Source organism: Limanda limanda, chromosome 7, assembly GCF_963576545.1.
Source record: "Limanda limanda chromosome 7, fLimLim1.1, whole genome shotgun sequence".
NCBI classification, from domain to species: Eukaryota; Metazoa; Chordata; class Actinopteri; order Pleuronectiformes; family Pleuronectidae; genus Limanda; species Limanda limanda.
Window position 1 is genome coordinate 21,404,784 of NC_083642.1, and position 14,728 is coordinate 21,419,511.

The 14,728-nt window shown below is 40.1% G+C and overlaps 2 protein-coding genes across 2 annotated transcripts; one reads left to right on the plus strand and one right to left on the minus strand.

The window, feature by feature from the left end:
* The first annotated feature begins 259 nt into the window (after positions 1-259).
* Positions 260-14,728, plus strand: ppih (peptidylprolyl isomerase H (cyclophilin H)). Its single transcript, XM_061074829.1, has 9 exons — positions 260-431; positions 8,726-8,790; positions 8,897-8,920; positions 9,222-9,266; positions 9,885-9,927; positions 12,475-12,567; positions 12,874-12,961; positions 13,061-13,101; positions 14,260-14,728. Exons 1-9 carry the CDS (start codon positions 366-368, stop codon positions 14,326-14,328), a joined length of 534 nt encoding a protein of 177 aa, XP_060930812.1. The 5' UTR covers positions 260-365; the 3' UTR covers positions 14,329-14,728.
* On the minus strand, positions 3,377-4,477 carry LOC133004530 (probable G-protein coupled receptor 160). Its single transcript, XM_061073995.1, has one exon. It carries the CDS (start codon positions 4,475-4,477, stop codon positions 3,377-3,379), a length of 1,101 nt encoding a protein of 366 aa, XP_060929978.1.

The window sequence follows — 14,728 nt, forward strand, 5'->3', positions numbered from 1 at the left end:
TATTTGCTCAGTGTTTTGTAAACATACATGCTTTTGGTAGAACAGCTGTAAATATTCCAATTTCACAATTCTAAAAAAATGGGTAGTATTAGTGACATTAAAAAAGTGTGTAGAATTTAAAATGGCAAATGTTTGTGTCTGCTTGTAGTTGGCCACCATGCGGCTCCCTCGTGTAATTATACAAGCTTTTGAAATAGCGCCTGTTCGCGATTTGCACATTTTTGTCCCCTATCGCGAACCGTTAGATGTCTCTCCAGAGCCGCCGTAGCGTCTAACCGGCGCATATGCTCGATGTTCAAATAAGTGGCGTGCGCTGAGTCAAAGTGTGTATCAGTTAAGTGTTTGGAAGCGAGCGAATCCTCAACATGTCTGTTCAAGCAACGAACCCCAACAACCCCATCGTGTTCTTCGACCTCACCATCGGAGGGCAGGTGAGTGGAGGAGCTGCTACTTTAGCATCAAGCTAACGTTGCGTCAACGTCTCTCGTTCTCACCGTGATGACTTGTTCCGGTTCAAAGCCCAAAACTACGTTAGTGGGGTTTAAACCTCCATTTCAAAACATTGATCTGCGACGTGACGACGCGTCGTTTAATCTCTATCAGCTGCTTATATGGAGGTGTTTGTATTGTAGCATTGGCCTTTACTGAACTGGAGGTTATTGTTTGGAGTACGTTGAATATTGTCGCACGATTATATGTGTTTAATCAAATAGGATGATGCTAACGTTGAGGCCACAGTACGTTCATGATTGTCTCTATGCAGCTAAACATAGAACACCATCCAGGCTGCTATCACAATAACATTTAAATAACTTGTACAGCAGGAGGAACTATTCTATAAATAAATCATAAAGGGATGAATCAAGGGAAATTACTTTTCTTGAGGCCCCTGTCCATGAACACAACACGTGACTGGAAACACATTTGTTCTTTTGGGGGAATAACACATTTTTTCTGAAGCTAAATAAACCTGAACTGACCTGATAAGTCAATCGCATTAGAGAAATTCACTCTTTAAAGTCATCAATGCACAACTAGAGCAATATTTAGGTCAAACTGGTAAAACACAACTGAGATCCTTTTTATAAAGTGTTTTTCATTTTTTGCTCAAACTGTTTAAAGCCACAGCCTTCACTCAGGAGTAAAAATCTTTAAATGTATACGAAATAATAATTCAACATTTATAGTTGTAATTATTAGTAGCGACTGATATGAACATCTGTATGATTGTAGGCCTATTTGACCGGCTATTTGCACAAATCTGAACTTTTTTGCAATCTTTCAAATTTTTTAAGAAAAGTATATAATCATCAAACCTATACTGGCCCTTTCCCCCACCATGTATGTTGATCTATACTTGTATACACATAAAATGAAAGCAGCAGTCATCTCCTCCATTGGATTCTCGTCTTTGACTTCTCTTGTTCGATGAGTCTTTCTCCTGTGTGTTGTAATGTTAACTGTGCAAAAGCAGAAACTTTATAACCAGACCTCAGAATTGGAATTGTTTTTTCATGATTTCCTTTGATCACATCAGCAAATATAAAAAAAAACGGAGAATATCTGAGTGAGCCCTTGTGAGAATTCAGTGCAGCCAAGTGGGCACATTGATGACATTTCCAAAAACGTCATGGATTTGATACAAATATCTTAGAATGAAAAAGAGGTGCAGTGCATTTAGGAGAAGAACAAGATAAGAGAGCTTCTGTGGAACATTTACAAAAAAATAAACAAAGAACTTAAATTCCACAGAGGGATTTATATATCACTTCCTTGTTCATGCTGTACCCGCATATCGATTGCTCTCGAGACTTGTGTTTTTATGAACTTGTCTTGACTTGGAAATCTTTTCCTCATGTGATGATAATGTCTGGATGAATTAATCTGTCATTTTCTGGAGTTCCTTTTCTGATAATAGCTATATTCTTATCTTCGGTGCATGACACAGACTTTTAGTTTGTCTTTTCTTGGCGCTGCTACTTCCAGTATGGATTATTTTTTCTTTAAAGCTTCAGGCTATCTTTTCCGTCCTGACAGTTCTGGTAAAGTACCTGACTGGTTTCACATCAAAATGTTTTTTTTTTACCATGAAATATTTATGACAAGAATTCAGTAATAGATTGAGGTAAAGTTCTGACAACTTCAAATAATAGATTATAAATCCTGTTCAAATATTTAGTACAAACATTAAAATAAATATAACTTCAACACATGTAATGTGTGACACTAGCACCAGCACCAGCGACCCGCTAGATAAAGTGCATAACTGCAAGTGAAAAAAATCATCCTTAATTAAAAAATCTGGAATCTGGTTGTTCTTGTCTGTACACTTCTCAGTCTGTTAGGGGGGGGTGCGTTGCTGGATGTGGAAGTAGTCCTTTAAAGTCTTAACGCATTTCTTTCCTTGTCAGGCTTATGCCCCACCTTGTCCAATTGTCTCTCCTCTGCAGACACAAGGTTCAAGGTGTCACTGGACCTTAACATCCTCAGGTATTCACAGGTTAAAATATGTAGCCTTACCTGCTCTTTATGGGTGGAGCAGTGTGAAGGCCCTTTGTGTTCAAGTTCAAATTAGTTTTGTGCAAGTGAAATATTTTCTTATGTTGTTAAAGGTTTGTTAACATAACGTTTGAAAAAAGAAAAAAGCGACACTGTGTTATTGTGATAGCTTCTTTCTTTTGACTGGCTGCTGCTACCTCGCTAATCTGGAACAGTCACATGTGATTCCCTTTGATGTTGTTGGTGTATGTTGATTGACAAGGAAATTGTAATTACACTCGTGTTCAATTTGGTCAGCATGAGCAAATACACATGATATAGTGAAAGAAAAATTAAGAACTGTGTTTCAGAATGTTTTTATTTAGACATTCCCAGTTTAAGGAAGTTGTAATAACATATTAACATAACATAATAACATAACATTTTCCCCAAAGTATACAATCACCTTTAGATAATAAATCAGCCTTAGAGCTGTGCAAATATATAAACATATAAAAAGTTAGAGAATATACAATTTGTAGGGATTTCTGTAAATATTTACCAAAGTTTGCTGCTCCTCAAAAGTTTAATCTTATCAACAACGCTCATTTCATGCTTAATTCAGGAATCTCGTCCATGTACTAAAAAGATGGATGACCACACTGCTTCCCAAAAGCTTTTAAGGTGATCGGCTGCAGTGTAGGTCCTAAATCATGGCAGGGTTCATTATCTATCTCTATTTAAGGTAACTGGAGTTTTCATTATCAACACATTCACATATGCAAACAATGTGTAGTGTACACAGACAAATCTTGATTAGCTTCCCTGTCTCCCTTCCCTATTTCACTTCTGCTGTCAGTTCTGTGATGTAAAACGTTTTATTGTCGAACATTTTATGTCAGATGTAGAAAAGAGGGTTTCTCTTCTCTTCTGATGGATTAAACACAGCTGGAGGGAGCGGCTGCTGCCATGATCCTTTACTCAAATTCCAGAAATCATGCCATGCGCATACATTTTCAGGTAGATTGCTGTATGGCCCAAGTGACTTGCTCTTTACCCAGAACACCACTCCCAGCAGTAAGCTGTTGGTGCACTCGAGCCAAAATACGTTAACACTGATGTAGGCAGGCAATGCAAGGTCAAAGGCCACACAAGCCACAGACAGTGTGAGATAAGGCATCCAAATTAAAGCAAAGCCCAGAGTTAGACTGAGCCCCAGAGGTGGCCGTAGCCAGTTGTTCTCCCCCACATAATTTTCCTCACTGCTTTTTGTCTCTTTGGATGGGGTTGATGTGAACAAGTCGCTCCTCTGGTTATCTTGTTCTTCCCTTGATGTAGACAACCTGTCAGCCTCCCTAACCCACATGGGAATGCTTGTTGAAAAGGGCACTATCATCAAAATGACTGCAGAGAAAACCCCCAAAATGAAGTAGGTAATGAATGTGGACTCCTTTACTTCACACGCCAAAGCCTTTATCCCTGTCACATAATCAACTTCAATCAGCTCAGCTTTTGTAGAAGCAACGGAGTAAATAACAGCAAGCATCCACACCAGCAATGTCAGTACCACGTTCCTAAGGACTTTGTATAAGGAGCTCTTATTGGCATAGTGGGTACCTTCAATACAGTAGTCAGTAATACCCATGGCAATCATGGGCAGGGGCAGGGCTTTAAACGCTGCTGAGGTGTGAGCCAAAAAGTAGCAAAGTGACACAGAAGAACTTTCAGGCCCGAGTAACCACACAGCTGTCACGTAGAGCACCATCGTCAAGTCACCGAGGACGATGGACAGACTGCACATGTTTAAGAAGGAGGTATACAGCTTCCTGGAGCATAGGAGAAAGACCACTGTGTCCATTCCAAACTTGAAAAGCATAAGCAACAGGCACTTCGCAGTGTTGTCTATACGAAAGCCAGACGTGTCGTTCCATTTCTCAAAGATGGCTAGCAGTTTGAAGTCGGTGCCTGTTTCAAGAAACACTGGAATGTCCAGCAGCATTGAAGCTATCGTGACAGGGCTCAGATCAGTGAGAAGATGCTCCAGGAAAAGCTGTGAAAGACGAGATAAGATTGGATATGGTCAATAATTAAAAAAACAACAACAAGGTTGTAGCTGTGGAATGAGGAACACACTTCAGCTGGTCATGCAGGGACAGTGTGGTTGACGTAGGTATTATGTTTCCACAGGAAAAAGGTTTTCAGCCAAGAAATCAACAGCATCTATATGCTTCTGGTCTCATAATCAATATGGCCATTATCCCCACAAGGAAAACTTTACTGCACAAATTAAGTTTGCTCTTCTACAGCTCGGGAGACAAACGTGATTCATTTTAAACTTAATATTTTTTTCTTTCTTTTTTGCAACATGGAGCCAATCTGATGCTGAATTGTAGAATGTGATGTAAATAACGTAAGGTGTGAAGTGAAATTACCCTCCCACACCCTTATGGAGAAACATATGATGAAATACAACTAAAATGAGGCTGAAAAAGTGAGACTCTCACTTTTGTCTCTCAAGCTGTAGAAGAACAAACTCTGAGCAGTAAAAACTCTCCTCAGGTTTGATGGCCATAATGAGTCACACAAATTAGAATGGTTGTTGCTGTGGGAGGAGTGCCCCTGCTTTCTTCCACTCCTGCTTGATCATATTTTAAAAATACATATATATATATATATATATATATTATGTTGTAGTGATATTTTTTTCAGGTGAGGTGGCCTGCCTCTGCTACATATCAGTGGAATTTGATGCTCCACAAAATCTGCAGAAAATCTTGATACATATTCCAGGCTCTTAAAGTCTTCACTAAAAGATCTGGTTTCAAATGGTTATGAAACTTTCGCCTATCAGTTATAAAACATCCATATTTTTGCAGGTACATGTTAGGTATATTCTGTCATGCAAAGGTTTCTTTCATAAAAGTTTGTCTAAACAAAATTGAGATAAGGCAACGTTGAACAGTCAAAGGAAACATTTGATGGTAGATGCATGCAATACATCAGGATTAATTGTATATATTAACATTTCATAAATTTAAACAGGTATAAGGCAAATGTAGAGTAGTTGCCAGTGTTGTCTGTACACATTTGTTTTCCACTTCACTGAGTCAGGAAAAGCCAGAACGTTGTCAACACTGATCTCATTCTACCTCACAGTTGTCACAGTAAGGCCATTTAAAACACATATGATTTTCACTTGCAATTATACTCCCCCCCCCCCCCTTCTGTAAAATACATTCATATTGCTTTCAGTAATGCAGTTTGGTTCAGGAATATGTTGTTTAGTCACAAAAAATGAAAACATAGCCTTTATCTTGTTCATCAGTTCTGACTTCCCTTTCTCTACAGTGGATTTCATGTACATTTTACAATGTTAGAACCATAGACTCAGTCATCCTGCATGTGCTCATTACCTTTGAAATCGATGACAAGTAAAACACATTCTTCCATTTTAAGTATGCAGCATTTATATAACGAGGTGAAGGAAATTAAATATTGTGTAGCTCTAAGAAGCCTATACCTCTGTGCTCAGGGTTATCGTCGCCCAGTGACACTCTGTAGACGTACAGATGCTCCACTCTGGTCCAGTGATGCAGCTTAGAGTCCTGTGTGTGCTCGTCAAGTCTCGTCAGTGCAGGTGTCTGAGTTCTGTCAGGGAGATTTTATGTACTTTATGGCTCCACCTTTCTATTTGTAAATGATAACAACTGATTGGCACGCCATTGTTGTTTTCGAGAAACCTGCTGGTTTCCCCTCCCATATGCCCCCAGTGACAACCTCTTTTTTGTCTATTTGCTTTTGCAGTGACAGGTAACCCTGTTAGAAACTTACTTCCTCCTCACACCGCTTGCTGGTTTAAACCACACCCTGGTACCGGTTTGTTTGGGGCTTGTGCTGCGTCCTGATTCAGTTACATAAGAATTGTTTTCAAGTGCTGCTTGTTGGAGGCCTGAGGCTGCTACCTGACTGTGACAAAAACAGCTGGTTGGCTGTCCGTTCAATGAAATCCTCAGTCTGTTCGATGTGGTAGAGCGCAGTCAGAGATTATAACCAGCTATACTTGGCCTCTGGATATCGTGTTAATTATGTAAGAGAAATAATCCACCTGCTCAAGGTGTGAAGCATGTGTAATGGTTGCTCGTTTTGGGTGAATGTTTGCCATTAGTGCGCATAATAAGTGTCCATAAAAGACAAAGTGCTTGTGGGAGATGGCGGCTGCATCTGGACTTTGAACTTCACTTCATGCAGGGTTTCCCCCATTGCTGTATAGGCCTGGCGGGCCGCCAGGCCTTACTCCCCCCCCCGCCAGGCTAAGCGTCGCATGGTTTTTTTATTTAAAAAAAAAAAAAAATCCGTCACTCGCGCACATCAACAACACTTCACTTCCTCATTGAGCCCCCGATCACAGACATGGCCCCATTGGTCCAAACAGTCACATGTCCCACCCAGACGCCTTCACTGACCCTCGGACATCAGAACGCTCCTTCAACACAGTGTTTTACTGAACATACGTCGCCTTCACTGACCCTCAGACATCAGAACGCTCCTTCAACACAGTGTTTGACTTAACATAAGTCAAAACCAAACATAAACCTAGTCCGTTACACGATTAGGCTGCAGCTATTTGGTTTTATTTATTTAAAAATAGGGTACTTCTTATTTCATACATTTTCCACAAATATGAGGAGGACTCAAATAGCCCTACAAAGTTCTGTGTTTAATTTATTTCAAAGTAGGCCGACACTTGCCTGTGTATTTTGTTTGTTTGTTATTTTGTTGCTTGTCTGTTTGAGTAGCTGGCTGAAAGCAAAGAAGTAGTACGCTTATCTTTTATTGGTAACCAAACTGTTACGGTTCATTGTTTCTGAAATAAGAGGCCTGACTGCTATGTTCACAGCAAACTTGAATTTTTTTTAATATTAAGTAGGGCTGCCACTAACGACTATTATTCTATCGATTAATCTGACGACTATTTTATCGATTAATCTAAACGATTAATTTTCCTCCCAAAAAATCAAATTGACCATTTCAATTCAACAACAAACTGTATGTCACCATATAATGCAGCACAAAACAAAATGTAAACAAAGGCTCAAATATTAAAGTGCAAAACTGTAGGTTTAAACTAGCAACTCCAACGTGATAAAAATAAATAAAAAAGAGGGCTTATAAGTTAAGTCAGCAGTGCAACTCAAAAAGATATCAAAGTATCTATTTAACCCCTTATCAAAATCAAAAAGTTAGGTGTGCATATTAAACAAAGTGCAACATGTTTAGAGTATAAGACTCAACACCCCCCCCCCCCCTGCGGGTGCCTTCTAGCAGCCCTACCACCAGGCTTAGCAAGTTTTCTGGGGGAAACCCTGACATGACTCTGAATTGAAAACCTTTGTCCTTTTGTCTAAATCAGTTAACTTTACCCCATTTCTCATCTTTCTTAGTATTTTATTTCAATTTAAAATTGGTCTCAAAGGTGATCTATGAAAATTCAACACTCTCCCTCCAACATCACAAAAAAAGTTGATCAACAGGATGTATCTTTCACGATTTAGACAGTAATTCTATTTATGTTTGCCTTACTTGATAAAAGCTGTCTTACCGGTCATTAAGAAGCCTGACGTCGGTGGATGTTGCACTCCACCCAGAGAAAACCCTTGGCAGATCAAATGTTTGTTCCATGTTACTCTGCCTCTGTGTGTCATTTTGTCCCTGGGATATTTTATATTCCGCATGGCCGTCGTTGTAAAGATGGGAAATGTAATGGCTGCTTGTTTTACAGTGAGTCTTCTGCATGAAGTGAAGGGACAGTTGTGCAGTAATGTCATGAGGATATCTTTTGACACCAGCTCATTGTTTGTGTCCACACACAGGCCTTGTTGTAGCGGTTGGCCACTTGTGTGACCCGCTGGTTTTGGGGAACACACACACACACGCACCAACTGAGTGTGTTATGTCCAATAATGTTTTACATATTTGTATTATGCATGCTTTGACCACAGGGAAATTAGATCAGTGTCGGGTTGCATTATCATGTATTGCTGAAATGAAGCAGCATCGACTTAATGTTCTCAGTGAAACAGAGAACTGAAATATGTACAATGTTTACACAAAGACAGAAATTTTAAAATTTTTGGAATTATTTTCTACTTATCAAGAGAAGAATGTGTCATGGAATGAATTCTCCTTTTGGGTGTCCATGTTTTTGTCTTCTTGACATCTCATGTTGTGTTCTTTAACTGTTTATCAGGATGTCGGACGGATGAAGATCGAGCTGTTTGCTGATGTGGTTCCAAAGACGGCAGAGAATTTCCGGTGAGGAGAAAGATGGTGTTTTTCATTTTCATGACAATTCACATTGTAATTTGCTGTCATGGAGAAGACTCTGAGTTGTTACTCACAGTTTCATCATCTCTTGCAGGCAGTTCTGCACTGGAGAATTCAGGTAAGGCAGTGAAAGTTTTCTTTTTTGATGGTACAAAAACACTCTGCTCACCAAAACTCTGCAGGGGAAACGGCAAACACATTCATCCCAGTATAAAACGACCCTTAAAATGATGGCTGCCAGCCGTCATGTATCTTGGCCTGCAGCCCGTTGTGTATTGATTGACCAGAGGCCCATTTTCTGTCAATACTGATGAGACATAGAAAAGTCCTACTTGTTGAAAGGTTCTAGCTTGTAACGTTTAATGTTTTATCTTTATGGCTAACTTCAATTTGTTCTGTCTCAAACATCTGCACCCCAGGAAGGATGGAGTCCCTATTGGTTTCAAAGGCTGCACATTCCACAGGTACAAGCTTTTTGTTAAGCTCACCTTGAGCTCATATGTTGGAAGGATTGTTAATGGGTTTTAGTACTTATAGAGTTATTTCAAAATCATGTCAATTCAACTAGATACCTACCGCCTCTTGAGATTTTTGAAGTTGGTTTTTAAACAGCCTCTCCTAGAGGCACTCATTAAAAGTTTGTTTCTATAACAGCACATTCAGTAAATTATTTTTTCCTTGCCACTTTTTTGAAAGAATTTGATTTTTATTCAGGCTTAGTATTTTATATACACCTAATGTTGTACATTGTGCAAACATAGCAAACTCTCTACTACAATTTTTAAACACATGAGATTTCAGAGCCTGTTGGTAGTCCTGAGGTGCCTACAATCATATTCAATAACACCAGAAATGCATTGTGGTATTTCTTTATTTTTTTATAAAACAGATGCACCATCTAGAATGAACAAATCAACGTAAAATGTGAAAAACACTGATTAGTGATTAGTTTTTTTTTTAACTTTAAACCACTGATATATCATTTTAGGGGTATCAATACGTCAAATTTAATCCCAGAAAGTTGTAAATTCTGGGGCCTTTAAGCTAAATGTACTCAAATGTTTTGAATTGTTCTTTGGCAGGGTGATCAAAGGTTTCATGATACAAGGAGGGGACTTTGTAAATGTAAGTATATTCACACTTCATCCACTGCCTGATTAATGTTCATGTCACATCTGGCGGAAAACGTCACAATCATTCAAAGGGTAATGTTTTGTATCTGTCTTTGTTTGCATGCATGGTTTGGATATATACAACACTGAACTGAAATAGCTTGTAACACTCTTATCTTACCCCAGAGCCACAAATATTCTTATTCTTGTGACACAATTAAAAACGGAGTGGAGTAGAAATGGTCTTGTGCAGAGTGTTTCTCAGACATTTGAAGAAAAACTTAAATTCAGCCCTCAATCCACATCTACACCCAAAAGGGTTCTATATGTTCCATCGTAAGATCACAACCCTGAGGCATGTATACTAGGTTGCTTCAGTGGATGGTACAGTATGTTCTGTATGCATCATCCACCTTTTTACACACCCCTTCAACTATCTGAAGCAACTTATGTGGCACCAAGGAGGACCTGTTCTTCCAGGCTGAAGTCGTCAAAACGATTTCCAATCACTTTTTGTATGAACTCAACAGGAGAAGAAATATCTCTCTCTCACCCTGAATTTACTTCATTGCTGGAAAATGCGTAAAGTTCTATTTACTGCTGCTGATTTTATGAGTCACCAAACAAATTTCGTTGTATGCCTACAATGAAAATAAAGTATTGGTCTGTCTGTCTACTTGCATTGTAAACCAACATATAGCAGACATTAAGTTAGGAATATTGCAAAAGAAACAAACAATAGGTAAGCAGATTAATTGGAAATTAATACACCACAAGTACAACGCACAAGTAGCGCAATAAATCTGCCAATCCTGGTAAACTACACTGCTCAAAAAAATTAAAGGAACACTTTTTTATCAGGGTATGGCATGAATTCAATTGCACTTTTTTGATAATTATCTGGTCAGTTAAGTAGCAGAGGGGGTTGTTAATCAGTTTCAGCTGCATTGGTGTTGATGGAATTAACAGGTGCACTAGAGGGGCAACAATGAGACAACCCCAAAAATAGGTTTTGCATGTGGAGGCTATTTTAAGTTTCTCCCTCTTGATCACTTCGACTGGTTTTCCATTAGTGTTGGCTTTAGCTAGAGTCATTATCTCTACTGGGAGCATGAGGACGATTTCTTAACCCTACAGAAGTTGCACAGATTGTCCAACTCCTCCAGGATGGCACATCCATGCGTGCCGTTGCAAGGAGATTTGACGTGTCTCCCAGCATAATCTCCAGAACATGGAGGAGATTCCAGGAGACAGGCAGTTACTCTAGGAGAGCTGAACAGGGCCGTAGAAGGTCCTCAACCCATCAGCAGGACCGATATCTGCTGCTTTGTGCAAGGAGGAACAGGTTGAGCACTGCCCGAGCCCTACAGAATGACCTCCAGCAGGCCACTGGTGTGAATGTCTCTGCCCAAACAGTCAGAAACAGACTTCATGAGGGTGGCCTCAGGGCGCGACGTCCTGTAGTGTGCCCTGTGCTCACTGCCCAGCACTGTGGAGCTCGATTGGCATTTGCTATAGAACACCAGAATTGGCATGTTCGCCACTGGCGCCCTATGCTTTTCACAGATGAGAGCAGGTTCACCCTGAGCACCTGTGATAGACGTGAAAGGGTCTGGAGAAGCCAAGGAGAACGCTATGCTGCCTGCAGCATCGTTCAGCATGACCGGTTTGGTGGTGGGTCAGTGATAGTCTGGGGAGGCATATCCATGGAGGGACGCATAGACCTCTACAGGCTAGAGAACGGCAGTCTTACTGCCATTAGGTATCGGGATGAAAGTCTTGAACCCATGGTCAGACCCTACGCTGGTGCAGTAGGTCCTGGGTTCCTCCTGATGCACGATAATGCCCGGCCTCATGAGGCAAGGGTATGCAGGCAGTACCTGGAGGATGAAGAAATTGATGCAATTGAATGGCCATCACGATCACCTGACCTAAACCCGATAGAACACCTCTGGGACATTATGTTTCGGTCCACCAGACACCGCCAGGTTGCTCCTCAGACTTTACAGGAGCTCACTGATGCCCTTAGACAGATCTGGGAGGACATCCCACAAGACACCATCCGTTGTCTCATTAGGAGCATGCCGCGACGTTGTCAAGCATGCATAAGAGCACGTGGGGGCCACACAATATATTGAGAAGCATTTTGAGTTGCAGAAATGGAATTTTGGCAAAATGGACAAGCCTGCCACATCACTTTTTCGCTATGATTTTCGGGGTGTCTATAAAGTTGAGACCTCTGTAGGCTGGAAACTTTTATTTCCATCAAAGATGTGGCATCCTTTTGTTCCTAAGACATTAAACTGTCCATATCAGTATAAATATCCAACATAATTTTATTTCACAATGAGATCTGATGTGTTTTCAAAGTGTTCCTTTAATTTTTTTGAGCAGTGTTTATGAACCTTGTGAAGTTTGAACAGAGCTGGAAGAAAACACTATGTTCTGTCACCCTCTGGGGGACGTGTGTTGAATTACAGCACATCGAAACTGTTGCCGGGTTCAGCCCTCTTCATTGTGTCCTATGTCCTATCTTATGTACTGTTTGTCTTTTGTGAAGGGGGATGGCACTGGTATCTGCAGCATCTATAGGGGTCCCTTTGCAGATGAAAACTTCAGAATGAAGCACTCTACGCCTGGTCTCCTGTCCATGGTATGTATGCAGACTAATCTTAAAGACAGGCAAAATCCTGAATCAGGAACGGGTTTATTTACTTTGACTTCAACCAAATCAACACAGGCGTTTCCTACAGTCATTTTGAATATCATTTATTATACTGCACACACAAAAAGTTAATTAGGGTGTGATTAATCCATTCAAAGTGGCGTGACTGCCCCAATCTCTACAGACGATAGGATTTGATTGATACTGTGAGTGGATTAGACCCGGAATTCATGTTTAAAACTGCCTTTATTTCTTAGTTGTCTTACTTTAATCTTTCCATATAATGCTCCTCAGGCAAACAGTGGTCCAGGAACAAATGGCTGTCAGTTTTTCATTACCTGTACTAAATGTGACTGGTTAGATGGGAAGCATGTTGTTTTCGGTGAGTAGGTTTTAAATATTCCTTCCATATTCATTTAAAGCTGCATTATATATTTGTCCATGTGCCAGAGTTTAATTGTCTTGTTCTCAACTGTTTCAGGAAAAGTGGTCGATGGTTTGCTGATGGTGAGAAAAATTGAGGTAAATACTAAAATGATTCCAGGAATAAACCGACAGTTTAAACTGATTTGTACACGGACGAGATCACTTAGCAAAACACAGTGAGGCAGGGGCTCACTCCCTCACCTGTGACCATAATACTAAAAATTTGAAAATGCTAATTTGTTTAAAATTCATATAAATATTTGTATCTTCCTGAGGAGTGCAATGATTTGTTATTCAAGATTTTTATTGTCAAATGCACAGAGATAAAATGGAGTCGCTGGCAATGGAATACTTTGGTCACAGGCTCTCTTTTAGCAATGCTCAGTAATTTCAACCAAAAAAATAAAATAAAAATAGAAATAGTATAAAATACAATATCAATAAAATACAATATAAAAAATTTAAAATAGAAAATAAAATATATATATCTAAATATATATCTTTACAGATGAAGAGAATAATAAAACAACAATAGTTCAACTTGTGCAGTAGTGCAAATATTCAAATATGCTTATTACGGGGCTGGTGCAAATAAGCCAGTGTGCTGGTTTGGTGGAGTTATTGCAGTTCAGAGGAGTTTAAAAGTCTTATGGCCTGGGGGATGAAACTGTCTCTGAGCCTGGTGGTGCGGGCCCGGATGCTGCGGTACTGTCGGCCCGACAGATGTTTATGGCTTGGGTGAAAGGGGTCTTTAATAATCCGGTTGCTCTTCCTCCTGCACTGGAGGATGTAGAGGGTGTAGAGGTCCTCCATGGATGGCAGCTCCGTCCTGGTGATGTGCTGGGCAGACTTCACCACCCTCTGTAAAGCCTTACGGTTGAGGGCGCTGCAGCTGCTGTACCAGGCGGTGATGCAGCCAGTCAGGATGCTCTCTATGGTGCACCTGTAGAAGTTGCATAGGATCCTGGAGTCCATGTGGAGCCTCCTGCGGAGGAAGAAGAGCCGCTGTCCTCTGAATCTCTCCTCATCCCTCACATGAATGTCAGAATGTATCATAAATGCCTGTTTATCGTTTTTGACGGTCTTCACTGTCCTGGATATTACCACCTCCATGCTGACTTATAAAACACAAATATTTCAGAGCAGAACCTCAACTGTGACTGAAATCCAACTGTTAACATTTACTGAAGTTGGGTGTTGTGTTAACACGATTGATCTTTGTTGTTCTGAAATTTTCCTTCTCCCTCCCTACAGAATGTCCCCACGGGGCCAAACAACAAGCCCAAACTCCCCATCCTCGTCGCACAGTGTGGAGAGATGTGATCAGCTTGTTCACAACAACCAGTGTAAAAACTACACATCCTCTGTAATCATGATGTTGTGTCTAAATGTTGTTTGATACTCCTCAGCAAATGTCAACCTGCATAGCTTTACCTATGAAGGACATTATAAAGTAAGGTAGATCATTTTGGCCATTTTCTTCGACCTAGTCCGCACTTAAAGCTGCATCTAAACCCAAATAAGATGAGTCACATCTCAGGTGGGTGTTTATAACGTGGGTTTTAAATTAATTCAGTGGAACTTCATGTTCAGTGCTGTGGTTGACAGTTTGTGTATCCCGTGACTGAAAAGAGGGAATTTGTAGGCATGTTGAAAAAATCGCATTTCTAATTCAAATACACTGTCATTTATTTTCAATAAACTGTTTTACATTTTTTATACA

What these genes read in the sequence shown, in the direction of transcription:
- ppih (XM_061074829.1), top strand. Translation starts at nt 366, where the DNA reads ATGTCTGTTCAAGCAACGAACCCCAACAACCCCATCGTGTTCTTCGAC. An exon ending in AAAGGCTGCACATTCCACAG is followed by an intron (nt 9,267 to 9,884) that starts GTACAAGCTTTT and finishes GTTCTTTGGCAG; the next exon opens with GGTGATCAAAGGTTTCATGA. An exon ending in CGCCTGGTCTCCTGTCCATG is followed by an intron (nt 12,568 to 12,873) that starts GTATGTATGCAG and finishes AATGCTCCTCAG; the next exon opens with GCAAACAGTGGTCCAGGAAC.
- LOC133004530 (XM_061073995.1), bottom strand. Translation starts at nt 4,477, where the DNA reads ATGCTGCTGGACATTCCAGTGTTTCTTGAAACAGGCACCGACTTCAAA.